The sequence below is a fragment of the Puma concolor genome, chromosome B1 (genome assembly GCF_028749965.1).
Source record: "Puma concolor isolate L17-30 chromosome B1, mPumCon1.1.hap2, whole genome shotgun sequence".
NCBI classification, from domain to species: domain Eukaryota; kingdom Metazoa; phylum Chordata; class Mammalia; order Carnivora; family Felidae; genus Puma; species Puma concolor.
Window position 1 is genome coordinate 52,266,230 of NC_141670.1, and position 19,510 is coordinate 52,285,739.

The 19,510-nt window shown below is 39.4% G+C and overlaps 1 protein-coding gene across 5 annotated transcripts in view; it reads right to left on the reverse strand.

The window, feature by feature from the left end:
- Window positions 1–250: 250 nt before the first annotated feature.
- Window positions 251–19,510, reverse strand: part of PINX1 (PIN2 (TERF1) interacting telomerase inhibitor 1) — an 89,356-nt gene continuing 70,096 nt past the window's right edge. For all 5 annotated transcript variants that reach the window (XM_086703814.1, XM_086703815.1, XM_086703816.1 and 2 more), the window contains one exon: window positions 251–939. In XM_086703814.1, coding sequence (XP_086559940.1) covers window positions 475–939 — 465 coding nt within the window. In that variant the 3' untranslated portion in view covers window positions 251–474. The remainder of the gene's footprint in view (window positions 940–19,510) is intronic.

Genomic DNA, 19,510 nt, shown 5'->3' on the forward strand with positions numbered 1-19,510 from the left:
GGGAATGTAATCACATAATACCTGCTTGGCAAAAACGTATGGCTGGCTATAGAACAAATAGAACTATCTGCATCTAAACTATTGCCTCTTAATCCTTTAATTAGACTAAATCCTTGAGAAGGAAGCAAAATTCATTGTTACTGAAGGAAATCAAGAGCAAATACAGACTGTGACATACCTACATACACATGTGCACACACACATAACTATGTGTTCAGATAAATATGAATAAACACTCATGCTGAAGGGCTCACAGTCTAAAAAGAAATTTATTTGTTTATGAGAGCCATGATTTGGAACATTAGAAAGTTCTCTGGATAAACGCTGGGAAAAACGTGGTGAGAGGGCGAGACTCAGCAACCCCTGGGCATGTCAAAGCCCTCTTGGGTGAACTCTGTTCTGACTTCAGGCCAAAGGTGTTTGCTCGTGGTGCCCTGACATCTGAGTGGCTGGAAGGCCCTGGCTCTGGAGAACTTATTTGGGACCTTTCTTCTTCTTTTTCACTGGTATTTCATCTAATATAGCATCCACTGCTACCTCAACTTGCTTTTGTAGCTTTTTCTTTTGTTTCCTTTTTTTGGGCTTTGGGGCAATGTCCTGGTCATCAGGCGGCCACACACAATCCTCTCCATCCTCAGCAGAAACACCAGAATTCTCGTCCCAACAAGGGTCTCTGAGCTGCCATTCAACTTGGTCTCTCTTCTTCTTGGTCTTGGGTTCGGTGTAATTCTCCACATTTTTATCTTTTGCCTCCTTCTTTCTTTTCTTTCCCCTTTTTCTTTCCATTTGGGTCTCTGTGAGGTCAGGCCCTGCAGCTATGACCTGTGGCTTATTCTTTAGCTCTGCCATCCGCTTGGCAAAGTACTCCTGGATGGTGAAGGCACTGGTTGTTGTAGTGGAGGGTGCATTCCCATCTGGAGTGGCAGGGCTGGAATCATCCTAAGGTGGGGAAGAAAGTTAAAATCAGTTAGGCATCAGCTGGTTACTCCTCACAGCATCCTGGGGGCCTGCACACGGAGCTACTCTCACTCACCAGTAGACCAGGCTGAGTGCCTGGCTTCTCCCTCATCTCTTTCTCTCCCCGTTGGTAGAGCTGAACTGCAAAGCACAGAACAAGGCGGCCAGACACTGGCTGAAAGCTGTATTCAACCAGACAGAAGCTAACTTCATATGTTAGCTTCGTAAGTCACCTACCTGGAATTCTGAGTAAACAGCTCCTTAGCAACAATGTTATAAATGATGACTAAGTTACCAGAGTCTCCCTTAAAAAACATGGACACTGAAGTCCTCTAGCTTTGTGATTTTGTTGGACACCTATTTCAGCTCTGTTATCAATTAGACAAGTCTCTGTGCATTAGACCTAGAAACACAGATGACACATGCCTATGTTAACCCTTCCTATAACAGGAGCCCAACACCAACCGGAAGCTGATGTGTCAGGAACACCTGTCTCCTCTGAAGGCAGAGGGTGGCCCTCCAGGAGAGGACACACCGTGACTGGAAGTGAAGGTGTTCCTTCCTCTTCTCAGAAAGAACAGGTTAGCATGAGGAGTCGTCTTTCCCTTGGCTGGGGGCGGAGAGAAGGGAGATGGCCCCATCCCTACCCTGACATGGATTAGATACTCATGGGTGTGTTAGTCTTTTTTCCAAATGTGAAGAATTTACTCACTCAGAACAGCTGGGATTAAGTAGGGTTTATATTTTAATTTTAAATAAATACATTCAGCTGTAAGGCTTTAGAAGTGAGAAAATTCCTAATAGGCTAGAATAAAAAATGAAATGTTGGTATCACCATATGGGTTGTGGCTGGCTGGCAGTAAGGCAATGAAAATATGTGAGAGGAAAGAAAGTACCTACAAGATAAAGAATATAAGGACTATGCTTTAAGTCATGTCAATATCTAGAACTGTGCCCACAGAAAATTTTAAAGTAATCAAGCCATTAAATAATAATGCTAAACTTAGGTTTCCATAATTACCTGGCTTCTTCCTTCATATTTACTTATTTTTCACAGGAAGAGACTGCTTGTCTGACCCTTTCATGTTGGAAGGGTGGATAAACGGTTTTCTGAATAAATCAGTTTGAAAACTAGCATTTTACAAATTATTCTGAACTTGGCAGGCAAAGTTCTGCCCGTGCAGCGAACTTTATCACAAACCAACACATATAAACGGACTATGCATTTTCTTGATACAGAACTCAAAAACCAGCTCAGTGGAATTAACGTAGCATCCAGCAGAATTAATATTCCATCAACGAACAATTGGGCTTTGAGTGTCCACTGCCCCAGGGAGCTCTCCAAAGGGTATCTCACCTTGTATCACAACGTATCCAATCAACACACACCTTATTTTACTCAAGACCCAAAACACAAAATTGTGTGGCCGATTTTCAAATTTTGAAATGTAAAATGCAGAACATATAGAATAAACCAACTAAGACTTGGGAAGAAGTTCAAATGTTACCTATCAGCATTCAATTCTGGCTGCAATCCCATTGGGTAATTGTGCAAAAAAATTAAAAATAGCTGCCCCAGGAGAAAAACACAAGGTTCATTTGTCTTTTTATTTCTTAAATGTTGAAAAAGCTGAAGTTCTGCACAGCAGAACAAAAAGTCTTCTCAAGGTCTCCTGGTGTTAGCTAATCCGGGTTTAATGGACAAGAACGGTCTTGCCTTCCATTTAAGGGCACACAACCACACCCAGACAGTAGATAGTCTGTGAAGGTGGCCCGTTTATGTAAAACAGATCTCATTTAGTTTCATGGCATTAAAAGGAGTTTATCTTATGTGGGCCAACTCTTCTGTGTCTGAGGAACTCAAATTTAAATTATATCTTATGGCTCCTTACCTTGCTCACCTATTTATCACCTCCTGAATTCCTGCTGTTAACAGTTAAATCACAGAACTAGCTGCTGGTATTAATCACACTTTTAACTATTAGGAAATATAAGACTATTTTTGAGTCACTTGTTGAATTCAGCAGGCCTTTCTAATCCCAGAAAATAACTATGCTCATAATTAACTCCTTATGGTGATAAGGATTTTAATAACCATGGGCTACTGCACACCAAGCTTAGCAGGGCATGGAGACAAGCAAGAGGTGCCAGCACCCAAATCCGATTTATCTCAAAGAAAGTGTAGGCAAAACAAAGACTTGATGAAGGGAGCCATTTAAGGCCAAGGGCAGCCACCCTCCCACACTACAGGAATGTATCTGTTTTAAAAACCATGGTAACAGCAGGAATCAGTTGCAGATCTGAATTCCTGTAGGAGAAGTGCCCAGGATTCATACTTCATAAGTCCATATTTTATGATTTTATAAATTATAAACCTAGTTTTACTAGAGTGATTGTAATCCCAGTTTCTAGATTCTTGTCCGTGAATATGAAAAATGTACAGCTTTTCAAGAAAACAAGGACTTTTCATATTTCATATCTACGTCAAAGTAAGTACCGAAAAAAGCAAGAGTTACTTTCTAGTTGTTTGAAATACAAACAATTTGCACCTTTCCACATTTCCATTAAACACACAATACAACCTCAAAAAAAAAAAAAAATCTGTAATACCAAATGTCACTTTAACTACTTTGTAAACTTTGAGAATGCACCAGTTTGCTAACAATGTTCTAAAAACTAGTAAAATAAATTCACAAATAGGTTGAAAACTTCCAGTTCCATATTAAACACTACCAAAGGAGATATGGTTAGCTAGTCACCTTAGTAAACATTTGATTCAAGCTTAGGGATTCAGAAACTTTTTTGTTTTTTTTTTTAATTCTAATTCTTTCTGTTAACTAATGGAGGTCCTCAGGTAAATCCCATAACCTCTCTAGGCTTCAGTTACCTACTATCAAGCCAAAGAAGTAGGTCAAACAAAGTAATTTTTTTTTTTTTTTTTTTTAAGATTTACTTTTCAGCGACAGAGAGAGACAGAGTGTGAGTGGGGGAGGGGCAGAGAGAGAGGGAGACAGAGAATCCAAAGCAGGCCCCAGGCTCTGAGCTGTCAGCACAGAGCCAGACGGGAGGCTCGAACTCATGGACCGCGAGATCATGACCTCAGCTGAAGTCGGATGCTTAACTGACTGAGCCACCCAGGCGCCCCAAAATGAGGTAACTTCTAAGGTCCCCTGAAGGCCTAAAATTTCCTGATCTCTGAAGAGACACTTGTGGCTGGCCCCTTCTCTATGATATAAGAGAGGAGAGAAGGTTCAGTGAGACAGTATACAAGCAGGCAGATCAACTCTGTTCATTGAAAACTACCACCCCACTGCTAAGCCAAGCAGTGAGACCAATCTACCTACAGTCTACCTGTGGAAACTTTTTTACACCACTTGTAAGAACGCATGTAGCAGAAGAGCAGATCCAGTAAGACCATTCAGAAGAGGTGAAAGAGCCAAATACTGTTTTGTACTGAACAGCCGTTTAGAATTTGCTTAAAAGAACGGACACTACATAGAGGCTAAAATCAATAAAAACAAAAACTGGAGGATGCATCTATTTTACACCTACATCCTAGAAATCATCCCAAATTCAAAGGAAGGTAGTAAAAATCTAAAACTTTAAAAAATAATAAGCTCTCATTTTGTACTTAACAATTTTGAAGGTTCTCTTTTTCTAGACCTTGGCTTGAAAATCTCCACTGATCTTTCACATACCCTAACCTTGTGTTCTCCAAAGGCACAGCAAGGGAAATGCTAATGATTTTACCCGACTAGAATAAAAAATGTGGTGGGCTTCTGTAATGAATAACCTGGCAACCTCTCCCTTGGCTTTTATGCCTCCACAATCTAGGATTCTTTAAGTCCCGGCTTGAGAACGGCATGTGCAAGAAGAAATGCGGGCTTTCGCTGGGGTCCAGTGACGCATGCAGGTGGGAGAGTCGTATGTGTTGGAGCTGGGCTCTGACATGGGCACCCCTAGCCTTTGTGCCGACCATGACCGGTCAGTTCACAAGACTCCACACTCAGCCAGGGCAGGCACGTGTCCAATGTAGCTGTGCATGCCCAGGACTTAGGATGAATAAGCTTTTCAAAGAAAGAGGTCCGTGAATGAGGAGGGGAAATGGTAATGGAAATTAATAAAACAGTTTAAAACATCTCTTCGTAAATCTGTAATCTACCCATTGTACTACCTTCTTTTTTTGTCAATCAGAAAGGCCCAAGGTACATTTAGAGACTTTAAATATTTTTGATGTATTTTAGAAACTACTCGTGTTGCTCTAAAAACTGTTTCATGAGTTAATACTGTCTCTGTTCCCAGAAAGCCTCAGTGTTCTCCTTTCTTTCAGAGCATAGAAGAGTATGTGTTGAAAAAACATTTGATAATCAGTCTTCCCAAATGATAGCTAGGGACTTAATTTCTACCCAATTAATAAATACTCTGTGGGTGAGAACTCAGGAGGACCTGTTTCTCACTTCACAGAACCTCAATGGGTTCAAGCTAGAAAAACCGTGTGGGAACACTCCATGCAATCACATACGGCAACTTTCCCCAAAGTGGCCACACCTGGGGGTACGGAAGGAAGCAGCTATCATTTCTTGGATGCCTTCAACATGCCAGTCACTTATTATCATAAGTCATCTCATGTGACCCTCAAAGCAACCCGAGGAGAGGCATTCTCTCTATTTTACAGAGGCAGAAATGGACACTCAAAACACTTAACTGTGCAGTAGATCTTGTGGCAAGAACCGGCAGCAGGGGGATTCAGCCCCAAGACTGCCAGACACAAAGCCCTTTCTCTTTCCACTCGGCATCCTAACTTTTAGCCTGTCACACAGACTCACTTGTCACTGTTCCTCTCCTTCAGAAATCATCCTAAAACTGAAATATATGTTCGTTGGTCATATAACCCATAGACTCAGCTTTGATGAGGGCAGAAATTAACTGATGCAAAGCTTCAGTGTAGAAAAAAATGTCACCAGAAATAGATACTACTTTCGAAACAGAACAAAGACTCTTGTCTAGTTTGCAATTTATAAAAATAAAAAATAGCCCAAAGCCAGGTTTAAGAGTTTTTTAATTAGTCACATTAGGATGTAAATTCACTTAGCAAAGTGTGAGTGTTTTGAAGCAGGAAGTAAAAGCCAAGTCCAACCTTCCACCTAAGGCAAGACTCCCTCCTGGACAAATGTCTTACAACCTCCACCTGGACACTTCGAATGCAGACAGCGATCACTTGGTGAGGCAGGCAGCCCCTCCTACGGTTGACTTGCTTTGTCTGTTTTCTCTCAGCAACATTTAGATCAAGTGGTTCAAGACTGCATACTGTGTGCCAATTACACCGAATTACCAGTTCCCAATTACCACTGGCAGTTCCGAACAAAACAGTTTTTGTTTTGGCGGTTCCAAATTACCACTGGGATTAGGGATGGTGGGGCAGAATGGATGCAAAGGAAACAAGACCTTGCAGAGGGAGATCCTGAAGACATCAATTATAATATAACGCAACCATCTCAGGTGCCTGGAAGATGCCCCAAGCTATGCATGTCAACTTTTCTCAAATGTCTACAGAATTAGGAGTTTGTTCTTTGTTTCTCTTAAGTATTTCTCTCTAGAGGCTCTGCAGCTTAATGAGCTATGTGCTCAAGCACTTCTGGGTTCACAATCTGTGCCTTTCAAACATGTGTACTAAACTGGATTAACAGCAGAATGCCCAAATAAAGAGTATTCTCTTTATTGCTCTCAGAAGAATGTTGTTAGTATCTTGCAGGGCAGGAAAACAAAGCAGTCTGGATTGAAGATTCAGTTAGGTGTTTGGGGCAAATATAAAATCTTAACTCATGGTAGCGGACTAGTCCAGGGGTGAGGTTTCAAAGGCAAAAGCCTTTCAGCTCACCAGCCTTTCTCATATGTCACTGCTGATCTTAAGTGATAAGATGACTGAAGCCTTTTGATTTCCACCTTAAAACACAGAGAGCATGCTGCAACAGTAATCCTTCAATGAACTTTCCTCATTGAAAGAAAAAGTAGCCATCCAGAGCTCAAGAGTAATGGATTTAGCCACTGGAGTTATTAGCTCTGATAGCTATTGCCTGTGATGAACTCATGTTCACTTTCAGTCTCATCTGTCTGTCCTCAGCTTGTGTTGGATTAGTCTGTGAAAAGTTAAGAAAGCTTGGCAAGTGAGTGGTTTGAAAGAACATTTTGTATCTTTTCCAAGTTTTTCACCAGGACAGTTCTGACAAACACAAATTACGTCTTGATCTACTCTTGGGTTGTCGAAATTGCATCCATTCATTTTGGACAGATATAAATTCATGAAGTGGTTTCATCACTTGTCAAGATGAAAGTCCTGCCAGAATGTGTATGCACTAAACCCTCTGCCAATGGAGGGGGCAGGGTGGGCTGATGCAGTCACTCGGTATGTGGGCTGATGATGTTCTCACAGATTTTTTACACATAGGTGCACCACCTTCTTCTTTTTTTTTAAGTTTATTTATTTATTATGAGAGAGAGAGAGGCAGAGACAGAGAAAGAGAGTGGAGGAGGGCCAGAAAGAGAGGGAGAGGGAGAATCCCAAGCAGGCTCTGCACTGTCAGCAAGGAGCCTGATGTGGTGCTCGAACACGCAAACTGTGAGATCATGACCTGAGCTGGAACCAAGAGTCGGACGCTTAGCCGACTAAGCCACCCGGGCACCCAGGTGCATCACCTTCTTGAAGACCAAGTGCAAAACTGCCTCTTTCAACAAGCCTGATCCCTTGTGCAACATCCTGTCTTGTTTACTGTCTGTGACTAGCAATTAATTAATGACTTCTGTTTTCTGATTTTGTGTATTTGCTTTGTAAGCATCTTCCCAAGGAAATGTTAAGTTCCTTGAGGGGAAAGACCATTATTATTTCATTTATATTCAGCACACATACTCTCTAATAAGGAACAACTGCATGGTGAGTGCTCAAGGAAAGCACACAAAACACCAGCCTACAAGGCTTGAAAGATACCCCCACTGCCACCCACTGAGCCATAAGCTTTGTATTTGTTGGTACCGATATGTCTGCATGCCAAGCAGGCCTAATGACTAGAAGGTGCTTGGAAGAGTAGGAAGGAGACAGTTAGCATTTTGTAGTGTATATTCTTTCCATCCAGATGAAACCATTCCCTTCTCATCAGATGCCACCAGGCCTCCTGGTGCACGCTGCTTCTCTAACTACTGCAAGGTACAGTGAGTGCCTTTCAGAGTGATCAGCCAATTACTTCCTGTGGCCCTTAGTGCTGTGGAGGAGCTCGGTCAACCAATCCACACACTTCTCTGGTCTATTACTACACGTTTCCATAGTCACCTCCCAGTTGGAAAAGAAAAAAATAGGTCCTATTGTATGAGAACCGTCACATGCACTCTGTGCACTGGGTGAACACAGCAACAAAACCACATGCATGGGCTGAACTATTTTTGTAAAAGAAAAAGTTGGACAGCAAGAAAGTTCTTGGGCATATCAGAGGCAAAGGTAGGGAGGGGCTTATTCTGAGAAGACAAATAGCTGGATGAAAGTTCCACTAGAAGCCCCTGGTGGCAAGCTGTTAAGGTACAGGTATGTTGTATCTTGAGCAGAAAATACAACCTGGGAAAGCCTCTGATTCTAGGGAGTCAACTAAATGGGTCTGTCTCTAAAGGGTAAGCTAAGCAGTGGTCCATACCGTTAGATAGAAAGCAAGAAGTGTGCCACCACACTGGCATTTCTTTTGCTTTCTAGGTACCTTTTTGGTTTCCGTATAATAGGAAACATTCAGTGTTTTACTGACAAAGAGCTGTTTGCACTCACAAAAGGTTTATTGAAGTGTGAAATTCTGTGTTTTTTTTTTTCAAGATCTCCATCACTCACTCTGGAGTTAGGCTAAACATACCAAGCCTCAGCTGTAACCAGTCTTAGGGAATCTACCTGGGAAACACAATTGTTTTTAGTATTAGCATCACAAGGGTTAAAAACAAATGTAAAACTCCACCTGATTGAAGAGAAGTTTTGATTAAAAGTTGGGGTAAACGCGTCAGGCTCTGGGCTGATGGCTCAGAGCCTGGAGCCTGTTTCCGATTCTGTGTCTCCCTCTCTCTCTGACCCTCCCCCGTTCATGCTCTGTCTCTCTCTGTCCCAAAAATAAAGAAAGGGTGAAAAAAAAAATTAAAAAAAAAAAAAAAAGTTGGGGTAAAAATAAAAAATATAATGGGGCACTTGGGTGGCTCAATTGGTTGAGTGTCTGACTCTTGATTTCGGCTCTGGTCATGATCTCAGGGTCATGGGATCGAGCCTCATGTTGGGCTCTGTGCTGTCAAGCCTGCTTGAGATTTCCTCTCTCTCTCCCTCTGCCCCTCTACCCTGCTCATGTTCTCTCTCTCTCAGGGTGGAGGGGAGGTTTTTACATTTTATTTTTTAAATTTATTTTTGAGAGAGACAGCATGAGTGGGGAGGGGGCGGGGGAGGAGAGGGAGAGAGAGAGAGAGAAAATCCCAAGCAGACTCCATACTGTCAGCACAGAGCCCAATGTAGAGCTCGAGCTCATGAACCATGAGATCATGACCTGAACTGAAATCTATAGAGTCAGATGCTTAACCGACTGAGCCACCCAGATGCTCCAGTTTTTACATTTTAAATTGGGGGGAAAATCAAAAGAATAAGTCATGACATGTAAAAATTATGTGAATTTCAAATATCAGTGTCTATAAATAAAGTTTTGAATTTCATCAGTAAAAAATCTGTAGAAGTGTGTTTTCTCTCTAGTATATAAATAAACATAGATGCTAAGTAAATATGTGCTGAACAAAGAAATGAACAAATTTATCATAAAATATGATCTGCTGTTTGGAAATGTTGGATGCTTTTGAAGTATACACACACACACATACACATACAGACTCATATACATACACATATATATGGAACTGGGGGGCTTTGGATTTGATGGAAGTCTTCAATCTCTTGTCTCCTGCTAACTTCCTGAATTAATGCTAGTGAATGGTGGAGAGTCTGCTAACTGCTGTCTGACTTCAAGTAGCAAAGGATGGTAGACAAGGAGAAAGTCTGGTGATGAAGTGACCAGATATCAAAGAGAACTTTCAACACCCTATAAGCCTATAGATAACTTTCTAATAATTAGGCATCAGAACTTTGCTTGGAATTTACAAACTCCAACAAATAAACTGGACATCTCAGAGAAGATTATGGGGAACCGGAGGGGACAAAATATCTCACTCTGTACTGGACAACTGTAGAGCAATACAAATAATGCCAAATTCCTCATATGAAGGCCAATGCTAACAAAGCTGTTCATTTCTTTTTTTTTTTTCCAGTTGCCTTGTCAGCTGCTCAAATTACCATTCATTAAGAAAAGCCAACATAAACATGTTTTAAAAGGATGGTTCTCTATGGCAACAACTTCTCAAGTAACTGACATCAAAACTATTGACAAGAGTCATACAGCCTCTGGGGAAAAAGTGGGGAAAGAAAAAAGGAGCAGGTTTCCTGCCTCCCTGAAAGGTCCTAAGGCTTGGAAAGTTGCAGTGACTCATGTGACAACATTTCACAACATACTGGCCCTTATAAGATAAACGAGGCTCCTCCAAAGCTAGAAATGATCAATGTGACATAAGCACCAACTTCTTTGAATGAAATCTAAAAATAATCCAAAATGACTACATTTTATAATTCTAGGTCAACTGGTTCTCTTCGTTGCTCCCTGGAGGCAGGACGAATAGTTTTATCCACAGTTGAAGGCTAGTATCTGAATCTCAAAGAACAGAAGCAGAGGCTAACAGAGGATGTCTCTTCCATCTTTACTCCACACAAGACTTCAAAGTTGCTAAGGAATCATGAAAACTCAAATTTAGGCCCCTTATTATAGAAAGAATAGCATTTTTTGAAGAATTCAGAGAACCTAGTATTTTGAAAGTAGGATTAGAACAGAAATAGTTATCTGGAATACTCAAGATTATTTTAAAGAGAGAGGTAAATTAATTTAGGTAAGTGAAATCATTAAAAAAAAAAGCCCTGGGGCGCCTGGGTGGCTCAGTCAGTTGGGCGTCTGACTTCAGCTCAGGTTATGATCTCATAGTCCGTGAGTTCGAGTCCCACATCAGGCTCTGTGCTGACAGCTCAGAGCCTGGAGCCTGCTTCTGATTCTGTGTCTCCCTCTCTCTCTGCCCCTCCCCTGCTCATGCTTGGTCTCTCTCTCTCTCAAAAATAAATAAAAACATTAAAAAAAATAATTAAAAAAAAAAAAGCCCCTTCTTCAATTCTTGCATATTATATAAGATTAATCTTTATATATATATATATATTTAATGTTTATTTATTCTCGAGAGAGAGACAGACGAGACACAGTGTGACAGGGGAGGGTCAGAGAGAGAGGGAGACACAGAATCTGAAGCAGGCTCCAGGCTCTGAGCCATCAGCTCAGAGTCTGACGCAGGGCTTGAACTCACAGACTGTGAGGTCATGACCTGAGCCAAAGTCAGACGCTTAACTGACTGAGCCACCCAGGTGCCTCTATATACTCTTTTTAATTGACCAGAAATCAAAATAACAATGAAAAACATTTAAAAATACTTTTTAGGAGTAAATTTGGTTGGGCAAAATAATTCTGTGTTTAAAGGATATTTAAGTTAGTAAGAGTACATTAAATAAAATTCTGAACTCACTGAGTCATGTAACAAAAGTAAATTACACAAGAATAAGATCTTAAAAAGGCTCAGGTCCAAACATTTGGTCCATCCAATCCTACATGAACATTCACCAGGCAGCTACTATTTACCTGACTGGGACTGGTCCCTTAGGGACTGACCCTTTAAGGACGTCCCTTAGGAGCTCCTGTTCTAAGGGAGACAGACTATAAAATAATAATAATAATACTGGTAATAATAATAATAATAATAATAAGACCTGAATAGATCTCATGTAAGTAATCTTATCACAATAACAATGAAAATTAAAATTAAAAAATACATTGGGAGAATTTATTTTTAGAATAAAGAGAAACTAAATGGTAAGAAAACCAACTATGAAACTCGGTTCAACAAACCCATAACCAATTAAATTGAGATCATAATTCTAAAGAGCTCATAAAAAAACATTACTATTAAAAATATAATCCTCATATATTATTATACATATTAAATACACAATCTCTTAGTTTTATACAAGCTATAATAATTTTTACTTGATAAAAAAAATGATACTATATTAAAAGTTTAAGCAAAAAGAACAAGGAAAGCTGCCTTCCTACCTGCTCAGAATCCAGAAAGGTTCTGTAAAGACCTGCTTCTTGTTTGCGGCCCCTAACTGGCTTCATCTCTCTAGAAAGTCAATGCCCTATATCACAGTGCTTCTCAGACTATCGGGGTTCGTGAAGGGCCATTTATTTTTCTTTTTAAAATCTCCAATCCAGGGGCGCCTGGGTGGCGCAGTCGGTTAAGCGTCCGACTTCAGCCAGGTCACGATCTCGCGGTCCGTGAGTTCGAGCCCCGCGTCAGGCTCTGGGCTGATGGCTCAGAGCCTGGAGCCTGTTTCTGATTCTGTGTCTCCCTCTCTCTCTGCCCCTCCCCCGTTCATGCTCTGTCTCTCTCTGTCCCAAAAATAAATAAACGTTGAAAAAAAAATTTAAAAAAAAAAAAAAATAAAATCTCCAATCCATTGTGGACCAAGATTTTTGCAACATACTAAGTAAAATAAAATAAAATAGTATGAAATACTAGGAAAGTGACATTCTAAAAAGACATAAAAAACCAAAATTCCAATTTATAGAAGTTAATATCAAGGAATATAAAAGTTCCTAAATGTTTACTCTAATTTCTGTCCCTGTCCCGGGCTGGTCTGTGGACCATCCTTTGAGTGGTGGTTGTATACAGTATTAGCTACCAAAGGAACAAAAAGAAAGGTGCTGAATTCAATGTAGTACAAGTGGCAATCACCTGAGTGTCAAAAAAACCTGACTCACATCTGACAGAATATGTGATCTTGGACAAGTTATTGGCCTTTCTGAGCCTCAAAGTGAACTTTGTGCAAAGCAAGGAAGTAGGGCTACTCAATGACTTTTCTCAAACATGGTTTTGCTCTGTGTGACACTCTTTAAATGCAATCTTAAACAGGGGCCAATATGTAACGCATCAGAATTGTGGTGGAGGTGGGGTTAGAGGGACCCAAAGCTCATGTCCTAAGCCTACTCTGCCCTTGTAAGGCCCCTGAGGCATCTCTGAGGAACTCCTAGAGCTCTATGAATAAAGGTGCAAAAATGGCAGCTATGTTTTTTAAGGTCCATTACAATTCTAACACTGTAATGTGTAGTCTTGATAATTTCACAGCACTCAGAGTCAGGAGACGAAGAAGCTTTCAAGAATAAAATCAGGCTTCTCTCTGTGTGTCTCTCTCTCAAAAATAAATAGATAAACATTAAAAAAAGGGGCAGGGGGGACGTTGTCTGGATGGCTTAGTTGGATAAGCGTCTGACTCTTGATTTCGGCTCTGGTGATGATCTCACAGTTTGTGGGATCAAGACCTGTGTGGGGCTCTGCGCTGATAGCGTGAGGCCTGCTTGAGATTCTTTGTCTCTCAAAAATAAATAAATAAACAAACATTAAAAAAAGGAATAAAATCAGGCTTTTGCTATTATATAATATGCACAATTCTTAAAGTTGTCATTCGCTTTTTAAAATTTCAACAATTAGCTGTCTATCAGAACTGTCCAGTGACCAATTTCTTTCAAAAATGGTAACGAGGTATCAAGCCTGGTCTCCTCAATACTGTAAAGTCTTACGTTGCAAAGCAGGTCCTCTCCTCTCTGAGGACCCAATGATTCAGAATGTTGTCAAGGTTGGCTGACTCTTCTGACTTTATGTGGTTTAGCTCCAAAGAAGGCCCAGAGGGGATGGTAATGCTCAGAACCCCATCACCGGTGTCCCTTCAGACTATAGCAAGAGAAGCAAAGCATAGCTTGCTCACCAGTCAAGGCTGCACTCTAACCCAAAGGAAAGTTGCTCTTCATCCTATTTTCATAACATCACAGCATGAAAATCTGGGAGAGAATGTTATTTCTGTTTTCCTGGCAGGACAGAGGGATAGAAGGAAAAATGAGCCAATATTTCACTCTTCTCTTCCAACACTGGGCCATCTGTGTGTCAATTTCTTATTATCACAAAGGCTCTCAAAACCATGCGCTTGATCTGTCAACAAACAAAAAGCCAAATCTAATCCACTCAGTACAAACCTACGCCCTGGCAAAAGTCTAACCAAACAAAACAGTCCAACGACTTACAACTCTTGGGTTGTTTTGGTAGTCCTTCCCTTCACTCCCCCACTTCTTCTTCTTCTTGTTTAATGAATGTTTTCTTATAAATTAGTTTGTTAACTATTAACTGATATACATTTTTACTGGGACTAAAACAACTTTCAAAAAAGCAATGACCCACTTTCTCCTTTCTGGCTCTTATAGAAAGTAGAGGCAGGCCCCCAAGCCCTGTTTGAAGTCCTTGCTGCCAGGAGATGGTCGGTTTATGTCTCTTGTCCTAGGACAGGAAAAGGATGCACTCTCAGCACTGTGTGCTAGGGAGAGATAAGGCCAGAGATTTCTGTCCTCAGCACCTTATCAGCTTTTCCTGCTACTTTCCAGAGCAGACAGCATCATGACTGGCAATAAACTAAACTAGTCTAAGGGGGGCTGGGTGTGTGAGCAGCTTGAGATTGGAAGGAGTGAGGTAGGAAGGGGTACAGAATGAAGAGATGAGGTTTTTAATATATCTTAAAATGGTGTGGCCCAAATAAAACTGCCCCCCTCCTTTTACTAAACACACACATTTTACATCTCTTTTTGCTAAAACTGCAGTAACAGGAATAAAAGTTTTTGTAAGAACTTCCTTTCTGGTTGGAATGCACCACCACTTTCCTTGCTTTGGGCCCTGCCCCTAACTGCTTTGTGCTACTGGCTCCTGGGCACGTAGCACAGGACCCATCTGCTGTCTATGCTCTGACAGGGGCCTGTAAACCATAGGCTGCAGACAGAAGGCTTTCTATGGGCACACATGCCTCATTTAGACAACCAGAGTTTTCTGGGGCCAATTCCATTTCCATATTGCAAAGGAACAAGCAAGGCTATGAGACAGTCCTCCAAATATACAAGGATGTCACTGGTGACCTCTTTCATTCTGCAAAAAATGACACTTCTGAATTCAAGAAGGATTCTATGCTTCTTCAGAAATCCTGGTCTTTTTTGGGCTGGGAAACAAAGATAGCTGCTGGAGCAGAATCTAGACCAAGTAGGAAAATTTAAAATTAGTTATGGCCTCGTTATTTCTAATTTAAAAATTTAGCAGTCTTCTTTTTAAACCTTTTACCACGAAAATTGTTAAACACAGAAAAGCAGAGAAAATAGTAAAACTAACCCAATACCCATTACCCAGCTTTAACAATTATCAACACATAACCATTACCAACTCTACTCCCATTAATTCAAAGCAAATCAAAGATATCATATACTTTCATCTATAAATGTTTTAGTGTGTCTAAAAGATAACAGCTCTAAAAAAAAATCCCTAACTTTAATATGATCACATAAAAAGATTAATAGAAAATTCTTTAACATCACTAAATATTTAGTCTGTGTTCACAATGTTTTTATTGTCTTTTAAGTTCTTACTACATTCATTTGAATCAGCTTCCAAATAAGGTCCATATACTGTGATTAGCTGATATGTCTCATCTTTTAGGCTATTGGTTCTCATTCCCTCATTTGTGACACCAAGGTATCTGTGCTATAAAGTTCTCCCAGAATCTGAATTTTGCTGAATTGATCCCTGTGGTATGGTATGGGTTAGCACATTCCTCTGTCTAATGCATGTCCTGTAGAGTTAAATCTAGAGACAGCTTTATTTTCTAACGTAGCACTTCTCCAATATGGCATGCTCCTTTATGAAAAACTGGGATGGATTCATGGTTAAGTGAACTTGTGAAGCAAACTTATGCTATTCTTCCCTTTGATTCATAAAACACTCTATCATCTGATATACCCAGTAGCTGTTAAACTTCAGAACTTCCCAAACTATTTCACACTGGAACCCTTTTTGGTATAAAATCCATCAACAACCTGTGGAATTAGTGTTCTGCTGAACCTGCTTTAAGGTCTATTCGCACAGACACCGTATGATCTGGATAAGACGAGTTCTCCTGATTAAATCCTATAGCTTAATCTTTCATTTACCTTGTTCTGTCTAAGGGGGTGGGCTTTCTACCAATGAACCACACATTTTATGCAAAACTGGCAGACACCTATTAGGGAAGTGAAAAGAAGACCAGACAAGTATTCTGTTATGAACAACCAGCTTGCCAGGTGGCCTTGGCAGAAGAGGCTAGCTCTTCCCTAGATATCCCATTACTGAAATGGGAATATCCATTCCCAGGCTTAGTTAGAAATATCATTCTTTTATCTTGGAATGGGAGATGGCAGAGAAATAACATGTCCTAAATCACACAAGTATGTGTGGCTCAAGTTTTAAAATGGCATGTAATCTAATCACATTTTGTTTTCAGGATTATGTAAGAGCTATATATTCTGACCAGTGGGATAACCAGAGTGAAGAAAGATCTTAGGACCAGGTTCCATTTAAAAGTCTGTGTAAAGTTCAAACTACAGAATTGTAAATAATTTCTAATATGATCAAGAGTATAAAAATGGAGAACATAATCAAGAATCAATAAACATATAACAAAATTAAAATTTAAGAAAATCCTAAAAATAAAATGGAACAAAAACACGTTGACTTTGTACCAGTTGTTGCACCAGTTGTTGGATACCTACGCAGAACAGAATTCCAAATAACTTTAAAACACTGTAATTTGATTGTACATACCCTAATGGGATATACCCTAAAGACAAAAAGAACTGGTAAAACAAAACAAAACAACTCCTCAAATCTACTTTTTTTTGATAATCAAGTTATTGGTGTTATTTTGTGACTATCATGTATGTAATGAGAAATAAGCAAATGAGTAAAATAACTGTTTAATGCTTTTATTTCTAGACTCCATAGATTCCAGGAATTATTAATTCTAACTTAATAATAATTCTATTTAATAATAATTCTAACTTAATAATGTTAAGTCCTGTGGTCCTGAATTTTGAATCAGTAATAGGAGTAGAAATTCAATATATTTTATCATTTAAAAAAAAGTATAGTTCTATCCATGTAACAAGAACTAGAATAAAGGCAAACCTAATATCAATTAGCAACCCTACTGCCCAGATTGTGGTCTCTAAATATCATTTACCATCAAAAGGAACCAGGGAGAAATGGATGACTCCAAGTCTGGGGCAGCAAATGTACAAAGTTAAGTCCAGAAAATCTTTCACCAAGTAGGAAGGAATGATCAAATATCATTATAGGGTCATGTCAAAAGAATTCAGGAACCAACTTGAAGAGGCTTCCACTAGGCAAAGATGGAAAACATGATCATCAATAAAAATAATAAATGCAATGTACTGAAACGTAACAGATATATTTCACTCCATGAGTGATGCACAAAGGAAAATTCATTGGTCCACATTCAGAGAATGCTAGAGAACCTCCCCTACTTGAAAACTGGTAAATAAAGAAAACAAATAAAATATCTATCATTTATTTATTACCTCAGGGTAAACAGTTAGTGGGTATGTGAAAATTTCTATTCTAAATTTCATTCTAAAATTGAAAAAAGAAAAAAAAAAAGAACGAGATTTGGAGAGGATCCACAGAATGAAAGAAACAAAACCTGTATCAACCAATTGTTAGATGTGACTCTTATTTGGATCCTGAGTCAAACAAAGAGATTTAAAGAAAGACAAAATTTGTAACATTTACAAAAACTGCAACTGAACACTTATTATCGATGATAGCACACAATTATTATCAATTTTTGTAGAGTATAATAGTCATGGAGTTATGTAAAAAAGTCCTTTAATTTTTAGACATGTATGCTGAAGTACTGAAATATTTATGATGAAATGTTACGAGTTCAGGGATTTATTTCAAAGTACCACAGCAGGCAGAGGTGTCCGGGGTATGTACCCCCCTCTATCCACCTTCACAATGTAGCCATATCAGTATGCCAGTTGTCCCCCAAAAAGGCCCTTTGCTTTTTCAAGGATGTGTGTCTTTGTGGAGATGCTCTTCTTTCCTCCTTGTGAGGCCTTTCAGGCTGGCCAACTACTACCTTCTTTAATCTGTGCACGCTGAATTCATCACTACCTCTCATACGTCTCCAGTCCTCTGGCTCACCTCTTCTCCAGTTGACTGTATACATCTTGACTTCCCAACTAGACGGTGAGTAGGGACTGTGTCTTACTCTTTTAATCATTTGTCATGCAATAGTGCTACTGGGTGACAAGGGCAAACATCCAAAATAGAAGAAGGAACTGGAAAAATCTCAAGCAGGGGAAGTACATAGGAAGAAAACAATTATGACAATATTTCTTAGAAGAATGATGAAATAATGAGAGATTGTTACACTGCAGGAGTCAGGACCAAGACTCTAGCCTCATGTAAAGACACCGAGTAGGCCTCAGCTTGATCCTGTAGCTTCAAAGTACAGATAAATGGAAAGCAGGCTCTGTTTATGGCTCACTCATTACTTCAACTAACTGACCTATAATTTTATCTATTAATTTTAAGAAAGTGCCAAGGTGTCATTTCTAGATCCTTATAAGGAAAAAGGAATCTGAAATAAAATGTGACCAATGATGATAATGTGTCATGCATCATGCATAATAGAATTCTAAGTAACCAGGATCCATTAAAAACAAAGTAATATGAATGCCATGCTTTTGCTTCCCTAATAATATATTTATCATCTTAAAAGGGAGGAAAGGATGGGTTGAGCATTAAGGATGATAATCTAAAATTAAATGATTGGATTTAACTAAATTAATAGGGTCAATATTTAACTTTAAAAAGTATATCATAAGTTTTTAAAAAGATTTTCTTAGGATCACAAAGTAAACAGGCACACAATTTCCAATCTGGAACTTGAACAATTATGGAATAAGAATTAGAAAAATATCTAAAGCTAACACTCTATTTACAAGTTTCACTGATATACAGAAATAAAACTAACTTTACTGATTTCCAGAGTCTATCAACAATTTCCTATAATATAAAGCCACCTTCCTTTTAGAAAGGGTGTTGATACGAATGTTCAGATTTTACTTAAGTATTAAGTATCTCCCCCAGGTCACCTTTCCTGTTTGTAGAAACAGAAACCCCACCAAATTTAAGTTATTGAAATCAAGATATAAAATAAGTTTAGGCACTTGTGAAAAAGTAAGTGACTTGGAGTTCAGGCTAACAAAATGTTTCAGTATCAGTCAAGTAAAACTTAGAGCCTCCACATGATTTTAAGAGTTGGAATGAGAATGACAGAAGGGGTCCTAGATGTCAGGGGACAGTAGTGACTGGAGGCTGGCTGTCATTACTGCTACTACTCTGTTTGAAACAACTCTCTCTGATGAAGAAAAGATAAATAAAACCCCAACCATTGTAACCTTATGCTGTTTGCAAAGTCTGA